General features: G+C 47.2%; 2 protein-coding genes across 3 annotated transcripts; both read left to right on the top strand.

Annotated features, from left to right (window-relative positions):
• The first annotated feature begins 1,811 nt into the window (after positions 1 to 1,811).
• LOC309975474 (C-C motif chemokine 4-like) lies at positions 1,812 to 5,387 on the top strand. 2 transcript variants are annotated; one of them, XM_082860622.1, is made up of 4 exons: positions 1,812 to 1,945; positions 3,972 to 4,019; positions 4,502 to 4,613; positions 5,011 to 5,387. In XM_082860622.1, the coding sequence occupies exons 1-4, from the start codon at positions 1,888 to 1,890 to the stop codon at positions 5,147 to 5,149; spliced, it is 357 nt and encodes a 118-aa protein (XP_082716748.1). In that variant the 5' UTR covers positions 1,812 to 1,887; the 3' UTR covers positions 5,150 to 5,387. The 2 variants fall into 2 exon arrangements, with proteins under 2 accessions (XP_082716748.1, XP_082716747.1); XM_082860621.1 differs by having other exon boundaries at positions 4,499 to 4,613.
• A 5,684-nt stretch (positions 5,388 to 11,071) lies between these two features.
• On the top strand, positions 11,072 to 14,611 carry LOC309975327 (C-C motif chemokine 14-like). The gene is made up of 3 exons (XM_082860355.1): positions 11,072 to 11,219; positions 13,820 to 13,934; positions 14,393 to 14,611. The coding sequence occupies exons 1-3, from the start codon at positions 11,132 to 11,134 to the stop codon at positions 14,535 to 14,537; spliced, it is 348 nt and encodes a 115-aa protein (XP_082716481.1). The 5' UTR covers positions 11,072 to 11,131; the 3' UTR covers positions 14,538 to 14,611.

Raw genomic sequence — 14,611 nt, 5'->3', positions numbered from 1 at the left:
AAACCTTATCATTTCCACATGTAATCGATATAAAAAATTATTGAGATGCTTTTACATTTGGGGGGTACTAAGTCTTTGCAATCCAGTGTATAGTTTATACTTTCAGAATAACTCAATTTAGATTAGCCCCATTTAAAGTGCTCAGTAGCCACATGTGGCTAGTAGTTGCTATATTGGGCAGTGCAGATCTACAGGCTTCCTCACTCCCATGTCTGGCACTTAGGCTGGGACGACTTGAAGGCTATGCTCATTTGGAACTGTCAACCAGAACACCTGCATGTAGTTTGGGCTTCCTCACAGCATGGCAGCCTCAAGTTAGTCACTCTTCTTAAATGGTGGCTCAGGGCTCCAAGAGCAAGTGTCCCCAGTGATCAAGGTTCAAGCCCCATGGTTTTTCACACCCTAGCTTCAGAGGTCACATGGCATGCTCCATTGATGGAACCAGTCACAAGCCCTCTCTGCTTCAAGACGAGAAAACAGAGACCCCACTGTTTGAAGAGAAAAGCACGTCAACGAATTTGTGGCCATATTTTAAAATGCCACAGGGATGAAAGCCAGGAGCTAAATGTTTCTCCTTTCTTCCTCCAGGCAAAATATTCTGCAATGCATTCATAAGGCACTTCAAAAAGTCCCAGCAGAATCAAACACTAATCCCCACCAACTGGTCCAGGCTCTCATTCCTGCTCCTAGGAATACTTCCCAAATTATCGAGCTTCACCCCATAGTTCTCATGCTCTGCTTTCAGGGGAATCTAAACTAGGAACAAAGATACAAAAATCCCTGCTTTCATGGAGTTTATGTTCTAGAAAAAGAGACAGATATTAAAAGATTTACAAGTAAAGTATATAGTATATTAGATAGTGTTAAGTGCACAGGAGAAAAAATTAAGACAAGAAATTTGGGCAGAGGGAGATTATAATTTTAGATAGAGTGTCCCAGAAAGACTAACCAGAAAAATAACATTTGAGTAAGGAGCTGAAGGAAGTTAGGGAGAAAGTAATACAGTAATTTAAGGGAAGAGTAACAAAGGCAGAGGGAACAAAGGTCTCTGAACCAGCCTGTATAACTGAAGCAGAATGAGTGAGGGGAAGTAATAGGGTCTGAAAACAGAGAGAAAACAGGGACCAGAGCACAAACGGGCTTGTAGGCTCTTAGAAGGATTGGGCTTTACACTGGGAAGATTAAAAAGCCATGGGTGGGGTTTAAACAGGATTGACTTGATCTGATTTATATTTTAACAGGATCGCTCTGGCTGCAATGTTGAGAATGAAGTGAAACAGGGCAAGGGCAGAGGAAGGAGACAAATTAGGAGGTTTTTGCAAGAATCCTGGTGAGAGATAAGGTTGGCTTGGACAAGATGGAGAAGGTAGATGTGGTGAAAAATAATAAGATTCTGGACACATTTTTGAAAGTAGACCCAAAAGTATTTATTAATGGATTGGATGTGGGGGTGAAACAAAGAGAGGGATAACATGACCGGGTTCACACGTTAGAGCATCCTCTCTGGTCACCCCTGATGACAGGCTGCTCATGCCCTTGAATGGGGTTAACTCCCGAGGAAAAAATTCTGGTTAAAGTATTCAGTGAACCTCCTAGAGGAAGTATCCTTCATAAACTAGTCCCTCCCTTTGCCTGTATCCATTGGGCAGTTGGGAAAACCTCAAGTCATCCTTGCCCTCTACTTCCTGTTACCTTCCCAGCCTTGTTCCCTTTTTTAGAAATAGTGTGTTGTCTGTTATTCAGCCAAAGAACAGCATTCTGACCTCCGCCTTGTGACTTCCTGGTCCCCCTGTTCTTATAAATACAAGGGCAGAGCTGGGGTCTGGGGGAGTCAGAGAGCAGAGAGCCCAGGAGTCCTCAAGCTGGTACTGGCTGTGCACGGGGAAGATGAAGACCTCAATAGCTGCCCTCTCCTGCCTCATCCTTGCTGCCCAGGCTGCAGCTGGTGAGTTCAGTGAGCCTTCTCACAGGTGGGCAGGTTGATGGTGACCCTCAGTCCAGGGAGGAGACGCAGAGGGACACCTTTGTCCCAATACGGATGTGATACTTGGTTAAAAGCAGCAGCAGTAGGTATAGACCTCTCCCTGCAGCCTTCGGTCCCTGGGGAAAACTGTATACAGGTGACTGGTCCCACCTGGGGAAACAATTCTCTCCCTTTCATGGCCAGAATTATATGACACTTTCTCTTAGCTGATATAGGACTATTATCAGCTACATCAAGAGAACTGTAGTAAAATTGTAAATCTGTAGAAAGAGGTATAGAATTCTATGATGTTAGAGTTATTATATACCCTCTGGTGTAAAACTATCATTTCAGGGAGGAAATTGGACAAGCTGGGCGAGTGACTCACCCAAGTCTACTTAACCACATTTATTTATTTATTTAACAAATAAATATCTAGTCCTTTCTGTATGAAAGCAGGCACCGTTCTAAGTGTCTTACAGATATTAATACATTGGATCCTCCTAACAATGCTGTGGGGTAGACTATCAGCAAATTATATGGTTTTGCTTATTATTATTCTCATTTTACAAATGAGAAAGCTGAGGCATAGAAACCGTAGGTAATTTGCTCAAGATCACACAGCCATAAGTGGTGGCATTAGGATACAAGCTAGTTAGCAAGCTGTTATGGAAAGACATGTCATTTAAGACTTTATTTTGCAAGCCCCACACACATCATACCAAGCGTGTTGAAGTGTGTGCACATGCCTCATTTAATATAATTCATATGTAACTATATAAGAAATGAACTAAAAGTTTAGTTGTGTTTGCCTAATTAGCATAGTACAGGTCTACAACCCCTTATCAAAATCTCTGGGGCTAGATGTATTTTGGAATGCAGAATTTTTCAGGTTTTAAAAAGATAATAAAATATGACCCAGCAATTCCTTTTCTTGATATACCCAAAAAAATTGAAAGCAGATACATGAAGAGATACCTGTACAACCGTGCTAACAGCAGCATGAATTTTAATCTCCAAAAGGGGGAGGCAACCCAAGTGTCCACTGACAAACAAATGGATTGAAAAACAGGGTATATACATACAATGGAATATTATTCCGCCTGAAAAAATAAGGAAATTCTGATACATGCTACAACATGGATGAATATTGAAGACATAATGATAAGTGAGACAAGCCAGTCACAAAAGGACAAATAGTATAATTCCACTCATATGTGGTACTTCAAGTAGTTAAATTCAGAGACAGACAGTAGAATGGCGGTGGCCCAGGGGATGCGGTAGGGGGAAATGGGGAGTTATTGTTTAACGGGTACAGAGTTTCAGTTTTGCAAGAAAAAAGTTCCATGGATGGATTGTGATGAGTTGCACAATATGTGACTGTACTTAATGTTACTGAACTGTACACTTAGAGATGATTAAAATTGTATACTTTATATTATGTACATTTTATCACATTCTAAAAATATATATATTTTAAAAGGTAACACATACCTGGACGTTACTTAACATCCCTGACAGAGTCTGAGAGACACATTAACCAAACATAGTAATATTTCTGCAGCAAACACATTTACTCCTATGTTAAAGGAGTAAATAAAGCCTGTAGATAGCCTCACTTCACTTTGGGTGACATCGTACCACCAAATCATTTAATGAAACATTTGTCTGCTTCCAGAGTCCTGTGAATTCCAAAAATGTGTGGAAAGCATTGTGGACCGTATCACATTATGTAGCTAATCAACTGATTTATTTGTGTTGGATTTGCAATTTGCTTTTTGTATTCAAGTCAATAGAATGTTTTCATGTCTCAAACTTCTTCAAACGTTCCCTGAAAAGTCTCAGGGCCTTGGTAGAGAAAATGGGTCTGGAGGCAGGTCTGGTCCAGTGGTCCAGCATCCTTGCCTCCCTACCAGGGGATGGGGTTGAGGAATGAGATAGATGGAGATGTTGAAACAACTGCTTCCCAGTAATTTTTCTTCCCTTCTCTACTGTTTCTCTCAAATAGAACACCTGATGCCGAACCTGAAGATCGAACACTTCATGTCTCACGGAGGTAAAGTTTTGTTACGGTATATATATATCTGCTCAATGGCTTCGGTCTACCTCGTTTACAGGGCCTGGGGGGAGAGGAGGGTCCTATGGGTGGTGAACATCTCCAAGGAATTTCAGGATGGGCCATGGGTCTACAGGTGGCCTCTTCCGTAGATGACTTCTATTCCACCTGGCTGTCCCAAGAGCTGGCTCATCTGGGGGAGGGGGGAGGGGTGTTCTCTGATGCCCCCTGCAGGCCTCAGACCCTTCCTCTTCTGGGAGGAATGGTCCTGCTCTGTTGTGGCCCCGCCTGGATACCCTCCGACACACAGCTCAACCCTGGGGAGAGTGAAGCAAGGAGACACCAGCAAGTGCTGGCAGAGAAGGAAAACATCACTTTCGAGTCTTGCACCTTCTTACCCTTCCCAGTACTCAGGAGGAAAGGGGGAAAGGATCTAGTTTTCCTCAGACTCAGTCCTTACGTGACCCTTTCTCTTGCAGTAGGCTTTCACCGTCCCACTGACTGCTGCTTCTCTTACACCCAAGTAAAAATCCGATGTGTATTCATGAAAGATTATGTAGAAATGACCAGTGCATGTTCCCGGCCTGCTGTCATGTAAGTGCCAAGCTCACTGGCCATGTCTGGGGGTGTGGGGGGAGGTACCTGATGGATGGATGTCCAGAAAAGTCCCACCCTCTGGATCCTTCCAGGTCAGCTGAGGCTTATGTCCTCATTAGGATCCATCAGGTATGAGATGTTCCCAGGGAAGAGGGAAGCTAGGGAAGGAAGGAGAGAGCAGGAGGGACGCTGCCCAAGGAAACTCCATGAGTCACTAAGGGAGTCTCGGAGCCTGAGGGAGGGTCTCAGAGAGGGGCCACTGAGCTCCTGCAGCAGAGAAAGGAAAGAACAGGCTGGGCCGAGTGGGAATCTGAGGGGCAGGGAGGATGAGCCTCCCCATTCCCATTTGCTGAACCCTCCTCTGTTTGTAATCTTTCCCCCCTTTGCTCCCCAGCTTCATCACCAAAAGGGAGCAGCGTGTCTGTGCTAACCCCAAAGATGAGAATGTTCAGAAATGCATGTTGGACCTGAAGCTAAGATCAGTGACCAAGGACCTGAGAACACTATCTCTTGAGAAGAGATACTTGAAGTAGGCCCCCTCACCTCCATCTCTCTAGCCCAGACTACCTCCTAGGTGGGCCCTGGCCTGAATTATTTTTTAAAAAGCAACAATTACTGTTCTGTTCTGGTTACAAAAGCAGTGCATTAATAAAGAGTATCCAATTTAACTTTAACGTTAAGAGGAAAAAGAATCTGTCGGAATTGCTGAACTTTGGATTTGCATTTTTGTCAAAACAAGACATCATAGTAGAGTTTTTTAAAAGCTAAAAACATGACATTCAAGTATAGATTGAATATGTGTCGAAGATGTATTTAACCCATTAATGAAGGAACAATTAAACTGATTCAAAGATCATCTGAGGAACAGAGGTTTATATAGTTATCGGGGATGGCATTCTGAAATGTTGTTAGAGAAAAACAAATTAATATCCTATAGGGCATGGGTCCCCAACTCCTGGGCCGTGGACCGGTACCAGTCCGCAGCCTGTTAGGAGCCTGGCTGCACAGCAGGAGGCAAGTGGCGGGTGAGCGAGAGAGCGAAGCTTCTGCCGCTCCCCAGTGCTCGCATTGCCACCTGAACCATCTCCCCTGCACCCCATCTGTGGAAAAACTGTCTTCCACAAAACCGGTCCCTGGTGCCAAAAAGGTTGGGGACCGCTGCTATAGGGCAATAAATCTGTAACTTTGGGGATTATCTCTTCTACTAGACAAAAATCCCTTGCATCTGTGCTTGGTAAAAAGCTACAAGTTACAAGACATAGAGAAGGAACAATAAGACGTGTAGGGGGGCAGACTTATGATGTAGTCAAGTCCCATACTCCCTGGTAGGTGACCCACAGACTGGAGAATAACTCCATTGCAGAGGTTCTCCCACAAGAGTGAGAGGTCTGAGCCCCACATCAGGCTCCCCAGCCCAGGGGTCCTGAACCAGGAAGACAAGCCCCCAGAGCATTTGGCTTTGAAGGCCAGCAGGGCTTGATTTTGGCAGTCCCAGAGAACTGGGGGAAATAGAGACCTTACTCTTTAAGGGCACACACAAAATCTCACAGGCCTTGGGACCCAGAGCAAAAGCAAACATTTGATAGGAGCCTCGGTCAGACCTACCTGCTGATCTTGGGGAGTCTCCCAGAGAGGCAGGAGGCAACCGCAGCTCACCCTGGGGACATAGACACTGGCAGTAGGTATCCTTGGGAGCTACTCCTACCACGTGGACACTGGCGCTGGGGGGCACCTCTGTGGAATCTTCCCTCTAGCTTATTGCTCCAGGATCCAGCCCTGCTCTGGCCCAACAGCTTGTAGGCACCACTGCTGGGACACCTCAGGCCAAGCAAGTCACTGGGTGGGAACACAGCCTCACCATCAGCAGACAGGCTGCCTTAAGACCCCCTGAGCCTACAGCCGCCTCTGGACATGGCCTCACCCACCAGAGTTCCAGAACCCAGCTCCACTTACCGGGGGGCAGGCACCAGCCCCAGAATCCTCAGGGCCCCAGCTCTGCCCTACAGGAAGCCTGCTCTAGCCTCTGGACAAGCCTCACCCGCCAGGGGGCAGACACCACATGCAAGAAAACCACAATCCCACAGCCTACAAAACCAGCCTGCCCACCAGCAGGCCAGATCCTACCTTGGGACCAGCTGGGCCTCAATCTTGCCCACTAGCAGGCCAACACAAGCTTTGGGACAACCCGGACATCATCACAGCCAATTTATCAGGACCTGCTCACCCCTACCACCCGTGATCTGACACCAGCTCTGGGACCCCTGAGCCCTGAAACCAGACTCCAGGATCCGGCTCTGCCTGCCAGTAGTCTGGCACTAACCCCAAGACCTGGCTTCGCCCACCAGTAGGCAGATAACACCCTGGAGTCTTCTAGATCCTGACTCTGCCCACCAGTGAGCCAGCACTAGCCCTGGGGCTCCCTGGAGTTCTGCAGTCAGCAGCCTTGTGACCAGGCCCTACTAACCAGCAGCCAACAGCTCCATACAAGGCAGAAACTGGCAAACAAAGAGACCAGGGCCAACTAAGCCTATCAGACACCCACATAGCCCGCCACAACAGAAGGAACCACACAGCCCCCACAGGGGGAACCCCTAGAGCACACAGCTTGGATGATGAGAGGGGCATGTACGGCTGGGATGCACAGGACGTCTCCTGCGGAAGGCCACTTCTCCAAGGTTAAGAAATATAATTCATGTACCAGATACCTAAAAATACAAACAGCAACTTAGGCAAAATGAGGTGACTGAGGAAGATGCACCAGACAAAGCAACAAGATTAAACCTCAGAAGAAGAACTAAGTGAAGTGGAGATAGGCAATCTACCCAAGAAAGAGTTCAGGGTAGCAACTGTAAAGGTGACCAAAGAACTTGGGAGAAAAATGGATGCACAGAGCAAGAAGTGAGAAGTCGGACTTCCCTGGTGGCGCAGTGGTTGAGAGTCTGCCTGCCGATGCAGGGGACACGGGTTCGTGCCCCGGTCCGGGAAGATCCCACATGCCACGGAGCGGCTGGGCCCGTGAGCCATGGCCGCTGAGCCTACGCGTCCGGAGCCTGTGCTCCGTAATGGGAGAGGCCACAACAGTGAGAGGCCCGCGTACCGCAAAAAAAAAAAAAAAAAAAAAAAACCCACAGAAATTCTGATTCAGTAGGACTAGGTGGGGCAAAGAATCAGCATTTCCACCAAGTTCCCAGGTAATGCTGATGCTGCAGGGTGGAGTGGAAATTTGAAGAGGAACTCTCACTCTCAACACTGTAACTTCAGCATTGTTTGCAACTTTTATATAAAGCACATATTTCTTTAGTAACCAAAAACTAATTTCAAAGAATTGGAAAAAAAAAAGAATCTTCATTGTCTTTTCAAGGACAAACAACAAAATGGGCCGCCTTTTGACTTGTGTTAATTCTTGATTGTTTTCATGATGAAGCTTATCAAAGCTACTTAATTATAAAAGAAATATACAATTGGGAAAAGTTTAAATATGGCTAAATAAGTCTGACAACCAATTTTGAATTTTTAAAAGTAAAAATCTTAGAAGGGCAAAATAACTAGAAAAATATGTGCTTTAAAGCTGTAAAAAGAAAAATCCATATTTTTACTATTTCACTTTTAGAACCACAGACAAGACTTTTAAAGTAAAGGAAAAAAAAGATTTTAAAAGTAATATAGCTCATTCCCTTTTCTCTTGGTGTGAGCCAGTGCTTGGACAGAGGGCATGACCCACTTGGTTGAGGCCGGTGGAGCTGGAAGACTTCTCACACACAGGCAATGAAGCAAAGAAGTAAACATATTAAGGGTCCCACCCACCCTTTCTATATTATTCAATTTTTTTTAATCAGTGCATATGTGTTGCTTTGAAAAACATTTTTAACATTTTTTAAAATAATTTTATTTATTTATTTTTGGCTGCATTGGGTCTGGGTTGCTCTGCGCGGGTTACTCTTCATTGCAGTGCGCGGGCTTCTCATTGCAGTGGCTTCTCTTGTTGTGGAGCACGGGTTCTGGACACATGGGCTTCAGTAGTTGTGGCATGTGGGCTCAGTAGTTGTGGCTCGCGGGCTCTACAAAACAGGCTCAGTAGCTGCGGCGCACGGGCTTAGTTGCTCCGCGGCATGTGGGATCTTCACGGACCAGGGCTTGAACCCGTGTCCCCTGCATTGGCAGGCAGAATCTTAACCACTGCGCCACCAGAGAAGTCCGATATTTTTAACATTTTTTAAACAGGCACTGCATACTCACCAGTGAGCAGCAGGAGAACCTTTAAGGTCTCTGATTATGTTGCCACTGAAGTCCATTCATCCCACTGTTTTGCAATTTTCATTTACTTTTTTGAGTCCCTCTTCACGCTATGAGTCCTCTGAAGTCAGGGTCACCTCCAAGCCTAGCCCATGATATTATGGCAAAGAAGTGATGTGGTCACTAAACCCATTCTCTCTTGTCCCTGGGCACACAGATGATCTATATTTTCCTTACCTTTGTCATTAAGTTGGAGCCAGGTGACTTCACTTTGTCCATGGAGTGTAAGTGAAAGTAATTTATACTATTTCCAGAACTGGGCCATAAAAATCTGCCCATCCCTCTCTGCTTCTCCCCTTTTGTAGTAAACTTGGAGGCCTCTTGTGGAAAATGGCGGCATTACAAGATAGAAGAAGACTTGGTCCCTGAATGGGTGCATGAAACAGCCTTCTCCAACACATTCACACTCATCCCACTGCTGGCCCACACTGGACTGTGACATGAGCCAGAAATAAACCTTCATGTAATGAATCCCCTGAGATTTAGGGGTTGTTCATTATAGCAATGAGCGTAACCAGACTAATGTGGGTAGGAATTCAATAACTGCTTGAAAAATAAAGGACTTTCCTGTAGAGATCCTAGCAACAACTTGGCAAGTAGGCTAGTCTCCACAAAAACAAAGTAATCATTATTTCTTCCCAACTCATATTCTTCCCAGAAACATCTTGTTTCCTTAGATTGTTCCTAACGACAATTGTTATCACTTGACTTGAGGAGTTTAAATAGTGTTATTATTGATAACAAATACAGAACATTTTGAATAAATTACTGTCTTGGCACCTAAGCATGAGAATTCAGCTGTTTCCTGTGAGATATACATACTTAGACCAGCTCAATTCATCCTTCTTCTAAAACATATACTTACAGATCACTTGCTATCTGCTAGGCCTGCCCTGCCCTGACGAGTGGAGGAGAGAAGATGGAAACAGCCTTCTAACCACAACAGCAAGAAGAATAGGGCAAGTTCCCCCAGGAAGAGCACGGTCAAGGCCACTGGACGGAGAGCGTGAAGAGGTGGGTCTGTCCTGCATCCAAATCATTTCGTGAACATGAGCAAGTCTCTGGCCCTTCCTGAGCTCCAGTTCCTCCTCAGTAAATAGCCTGTTTATACAAATCTAAGGATGACACAAGCTGCACCTTCACAGAAAGCACCTCAGTCACATGATGCACGAACACGGCCTCCGAACCATTTCAACACTGAGCGCCAGTCCACCACTAATCAGTGAAACCTGCTAGCCATCCCTGAATGAAGCATTTTCTAGGTTCCCATCAACCTTTTCTGTAATGAAAGTCAGAAACTGGGAGAAGGTCCCAAAGGGATCCACTCTCTGAACTCAGAAAGGTCTCAGAATAAAGGTTTTCTAGAGAAGCCAAGCCAGGCAGGACAGTTTTAGAGACAGCTCGTTGGGGGCTCCTGCGTTTCTTCTCCACGGCAGAGTGATTAAGGACACAGACTTGGGAGCCAGACTGCCTGAGTTTGAAGCCCGATTCCACTTATCAACTGTCAAATCTCGGGGGAGGAATGGATGCTTTTTGTGCCTCAGTTTCCTCAACTACTGATAAAAGGCTTAAAAGGGCTAATAGTCATGAAGCGTTTGGGACAGCAGCTATTGCGTATAGTAACCCTTAAAGTATAATGCTTGTTAAATAAATGATCTGCTGAGCACCGTGACACTTCTTCACCCCAGGGGACAGTGAAAGGCTGGGGAGGAGGTAGAGAGACAAAGGTTCTGCTGAAGAGCTTAAGTGAGGATTTCTTAGACCTGATGTGGGGGCTCCAGACCTCATCCTGTTGCCCCAAATCCCCTCCAATCTCCAGCCCCCAAACAGCCTTGTTCTGAGGCCAGGAACCAGAATTGAGCACAGGACACATCCCAGCCTTTGAGATCTTTCACTGAATCTGAGACAGTCTCCTCTACCACTGTGCTCATGGTCGCCCTACGACTAAGGAAGAGCTTATATCAAAGGGTTAAACGTACTCCCACTGGGGATGGAGGTCAATTTCCTCCCTGAAACTTAGCTCTCTGTGCTTCCTTCACTCCACCCTCAACAAACTCGCAGGATATGAAATTGCTGAGAAGTCTATTTTGAAATCTTAGTTCCCCTATTTAAAAAAATATATGTTGCCTCAATGAACATTTCTCAAAACTTCCTCAGCCCAGGAGCCTCCGAAGCCCCTACCAGGCCAGCTCTCCTCCCGCAGCCACTCCCTTCACAGGAGGATGAGGGTCTGCATGGCAGCCACATCCCTCCCCCTCCTCCTTGTCCTCATCACCGTCGCCCTGGGGTCCAAGACTGAATCCGATTCAAGTGAGTGCAATACCTTCCAACCTGGTTCTTGTGGGTAAACAAGCACGAGTAGGGTTGCCGGGGATACAAGGAGAAAGGGGCTCTAGAAGGAGGTCTGGTGTCTTCTTTTTCGTGTTATTGAAGTATAGTTGCTGTACAATGTCATATAACTTACAGGTGTACGATAGAGTGATTCACAATTTTTAAAGGTTATACTTCATTTATAGTTATAAAATATTGACTGTATTCCCCATGTTGTGCAATATATCCTTGTAGCTTGTCTTATACCTAATAGTTTGTACCTCTTAACCCCCTACCTCTACTTTTCCCCTCCCCACTGGTAACCACTAGTTTTCTCTCTATATCTGTGAGTCTGCTTCTTTTTTGTTATATTTACTAGTTTGTTATATTTTTTAGATTCCACATATAAGGGATATCCTACAGTTATTTGTCTTTCTCTGTCTGACTTATTTCACTTAGCGTAATGCCCTCCAAGTCCATCCATGTTGCTGCAAATGTCAAATTTTCATTCTTTTTTATGGCTGAGTAGTATTCCGTTGTATGTATATAAGGTCTTGTGTCTTCCTCACCCTGTGCGGGATGAGTCCCCTTCCTGTCAATGCCATGTGCCTGGCAGTGAGGCCAGGCTATCTCTTCACTCCCTCAATTCACCTCTCTTCGCCATTAAGCAAAAGACTGGCTCATCCCATTTGGGGTCATTATCCCCAGGGAGACTGAGGAACAGTATTTGGAGCCTGTCGAGGCCACTATGTCCATTTACCTCCTGGGATTTGCACCCAGGCTGCTTCCAGGGTCCTCCCTACCCCACGAGTGCAGCATCTTTTAGTTATGTGGTAGGGGGAAATGCAACAGTTGGGGGTGTCCCCAGGCCACCTTTTTTCAGCTTATTTCTTAAGATGAGCTGCCTTTACAGCAGCCAAAACTATTCCTCACTCTGCAATTTTACTTTATTTCCTTTTCAGAAACTGAAGGGAAACATAGAAGGCTGTTGAAATAAAACTAGACTAAAGTTGACGGAATCTGGACAGTTTGATTTGCCTCTCTGAGAATTCACTCAGACAGCTCAGAGGAATGCAGTGGCAGTGGTTCCCGGGGACCAGCGGGTCCCTTATTTCACTCTTTGGGGAGTGAGGATGCTGCTGGCAATGGTGCTGGATAAGAGGACCAGCCCTTCCCTTTCCACCCAAGCACCCGGTCACTGTCGGTGACCCCGAGGTCATCGCTGTGCACACCCACATTTCTGTCCAGGTTGGTCACATAACATGCACAGCCCCAATCACTGCACCTGCTAACTGCAGGGTCCTTGATCTGAAACGCCCTTCCTGCTACCCCCATAATTCAATCTCGGTGTGACTTTGCTGTCACCCCCTTGCACCTCCTGTAAGAGCCATGAAATTTCAGAATCAAAAAATAACTGAAAAATAGTGATTTTTTAGAAAGTGTTTTAGATCAGGAAACCTTCTCTTCAAGCAAAATCTCACACAGGAGGCCCGAAATGTAAAACAGACAAAAAGGCTGATGGGGTCTTATACCCAAGACTGAACTCCCAAGTGCATCAGTGCCTCCAGGAAACTTCATGTAAAGACCACCAATCCAGTTAACCGCCTCTTCACAGATGGGGAGACTGAGGAGGGAATGAGGGGTGAGGGGCGCAAAGCCAGTAGAGGTGAGGTGGGGTGTCCTGCAGATCTGGGTGTCCTGGCCCCCGGGCCATTGTCTTCGGGGCTTGGTATGGGCATCCTGCCCTCTTTGCAGGGAACGGGCAGGATGGGGACACTGGGAGGGGCAGGGTCTGCATTCCCAAATGGCATGTATCCCAATCCCTGTTGGGATTTCTTCCCACATCCCTCCTTTTTGGAGCATCTCTGCCAGCTGCCCCCAGGGATGGCGTGGGCTCGCTGAGATCTGGGCTTTGCTGCTCTTCCATCTGGAGTTCAAAGTCATCAGCCAGTCCTTCTGGGGTGGGGATGTGGGGCTGGAGAATGGAAAGCAGAGTGATCAGTAATGAAGGAAGAGGGAAAGGGGAGCCCCGGGAAGAGTCTGAAGGGGAGACCAGAGGACTGAGTTTTTTCTACAGCCCTCTCTTGGAATTCTGGGGGCTGTCCCCTCCTTCCTTCCCTCTTCCACCTGCTCGGGGGCAGAGGCAGCCAGCAGCTGTCACCTTTAACAAACGTCCCGATCTGGGACTTCCCTGGTGGCGAAGTGGTTAAGAATCCGTCTGCCAATGCAGGGGACACCGATTCGAGCCCTGGCCCGGGAGGATCCCACATGACGTGGAGAAAAAAGCCCGTGCGCCACAACTACTGAGCCTGTGCTCTAGAGCCCGTGAGCCACAACTACTGAAGCCCGTGCGCCTAGAGCCTGTGCTCCGCAACAAGAGAAGCCACCGCAATGAGAAGCCCGCGCACCGCAGCCAAGAGTAGCCCCCGCTCGCCGCAACTAGAGACAGCCCGCGCGCAGCTTTCTCTAGTCTCTCTTTCTTCGCGTTGCGAAGACCCAACGCAGCAAAAAAATAAACAAATAAAATAAATAAGTTTATTTTAAAAAAACCAAACAAACAAGTGCCCTGATCTCAGCTTCCCTCCATGCTTTCTCCTCAGCAGGACCTTACCACCCCACCGACTGCTGCTACAGCTACCTGACCCGGCCAATCAGGAAGCACTGGATTTCACGCTATTATGAGACCGGCAGCCTGTGCTCCAAGCCTGGAATTGTGTAGGTGGCACCCATACACCACACTGGGGGAGGGGGAGCCAGCAGGGCCCGGGTAGGGGAGAGGAGGGCAGGGAGAACACAGAATGGGTGCTCCCCAGGGTGCTTCTCAGGAATGTCCACGCAGGGAGAGGCAGTCGGGAGGGAACCTGGGGGCTTCTGGGCTGTCTGGGGCCCGCTGGGGCCAGGAGGAAGCTGGTGCCATGGATGGGGAGGTGTGGGGGAGGGGAAGGGAGGCAAGGGGCACTTCCTGGGTGGGGACACCGAGACTAGATGGGCCCAGGGGCCCTGAGGGGCTGAAGGGCATGCCTCAGAAAGGACGCTGGCCCTGGGCTACCTCTCACTAAGGAAGGAGAACCAGTCTGGGTTGGATGAGGAATTTGTGAGGAAGGGAGGATGGGCTCTTGCTTCCTGGCTGCTGGACCCTTGGTTTGTCATCCTTCTCCCCTCTTGTTCCACAGCTTCATCACCAAAAATGGCCGTCAATTGTGTGCCAACCCCAGCGATGACTGGGTCCAGGACTATATCAAAGGAGCTGGAGGAGATCTGAGTGACCCAGAAGTAGCGGAGAAGGACACAGCTCAGAATTTAAAGAGATGGGGCTGAACTCCACTCCCAATTTAGCCCCAGACACCTCCTGGGAGCTGCCCTGCCTTGAATTAAAGACCATCATGCCCTTC

The sequence above is a fragment of the Leucopleurus acutus genome, assembly GCF_964270905.1.
Source record: "Leucopleurus acutus genome assembly, chromosome: 19".
Classification (NCBI taxonomy): Eukaryota; Metazoa; Chordata; class Mammalia; order Artiodactyla; family Delphinidae; genus Leucopleurus; species Leucopleurus acutus.
The sequence above is the reverse complement of the archived record's forward strand: the minus strand, read 5'-3'. Positions and strand labels throughout refer to the sequence as shown.

Bases quoted from the DNA above. Each gene is read 5' to 3' on its own strand.
- LOC309975327 (XM_082860355.1), top strand. From the start codon at position 11,132: ATGAGGGTCTGCATGGCAGCCACATCCCTCCCCCTCCTCCTTGTCCTC. The intron at 11,220-13,819 runs GTGAGTGCAATA...CTTTCTCCTCAG, and splicing joins CAAGACTGAATCCGATTCAA to CAGGACCTTACCACCCCACC. The intron at 13,935-14,392 runs GTAGGTGGCACC...CTTGTTCCACAG, and splicing joins TGCTCCAAGCCTGGAATTGT to CTTCATCACCAAAAATGGCC.
- LOC309975474 (XM_082860621.1), top strand. From the start codon at position 1,888: ATGAAGACCTCAATAGCTGCCCTCTCCTGCCTCATCCTTGCTGCCCAG. The intron at 4,020-4,498 runs GTAAAGTTTTGT...TTTCTCTTGCAG, and splicing joins ACACTTCATGTCTCACGGAG to TAGGCTTTCACCGTCCCACT. The intron at 4,614-5,010 runs GTAAGTGCCAAG...TTTGCTCCCCAG, and splicing joins TGTTCCCGGCCTGCTGTCAT to CTTCATCACCAAAAGGGAGC.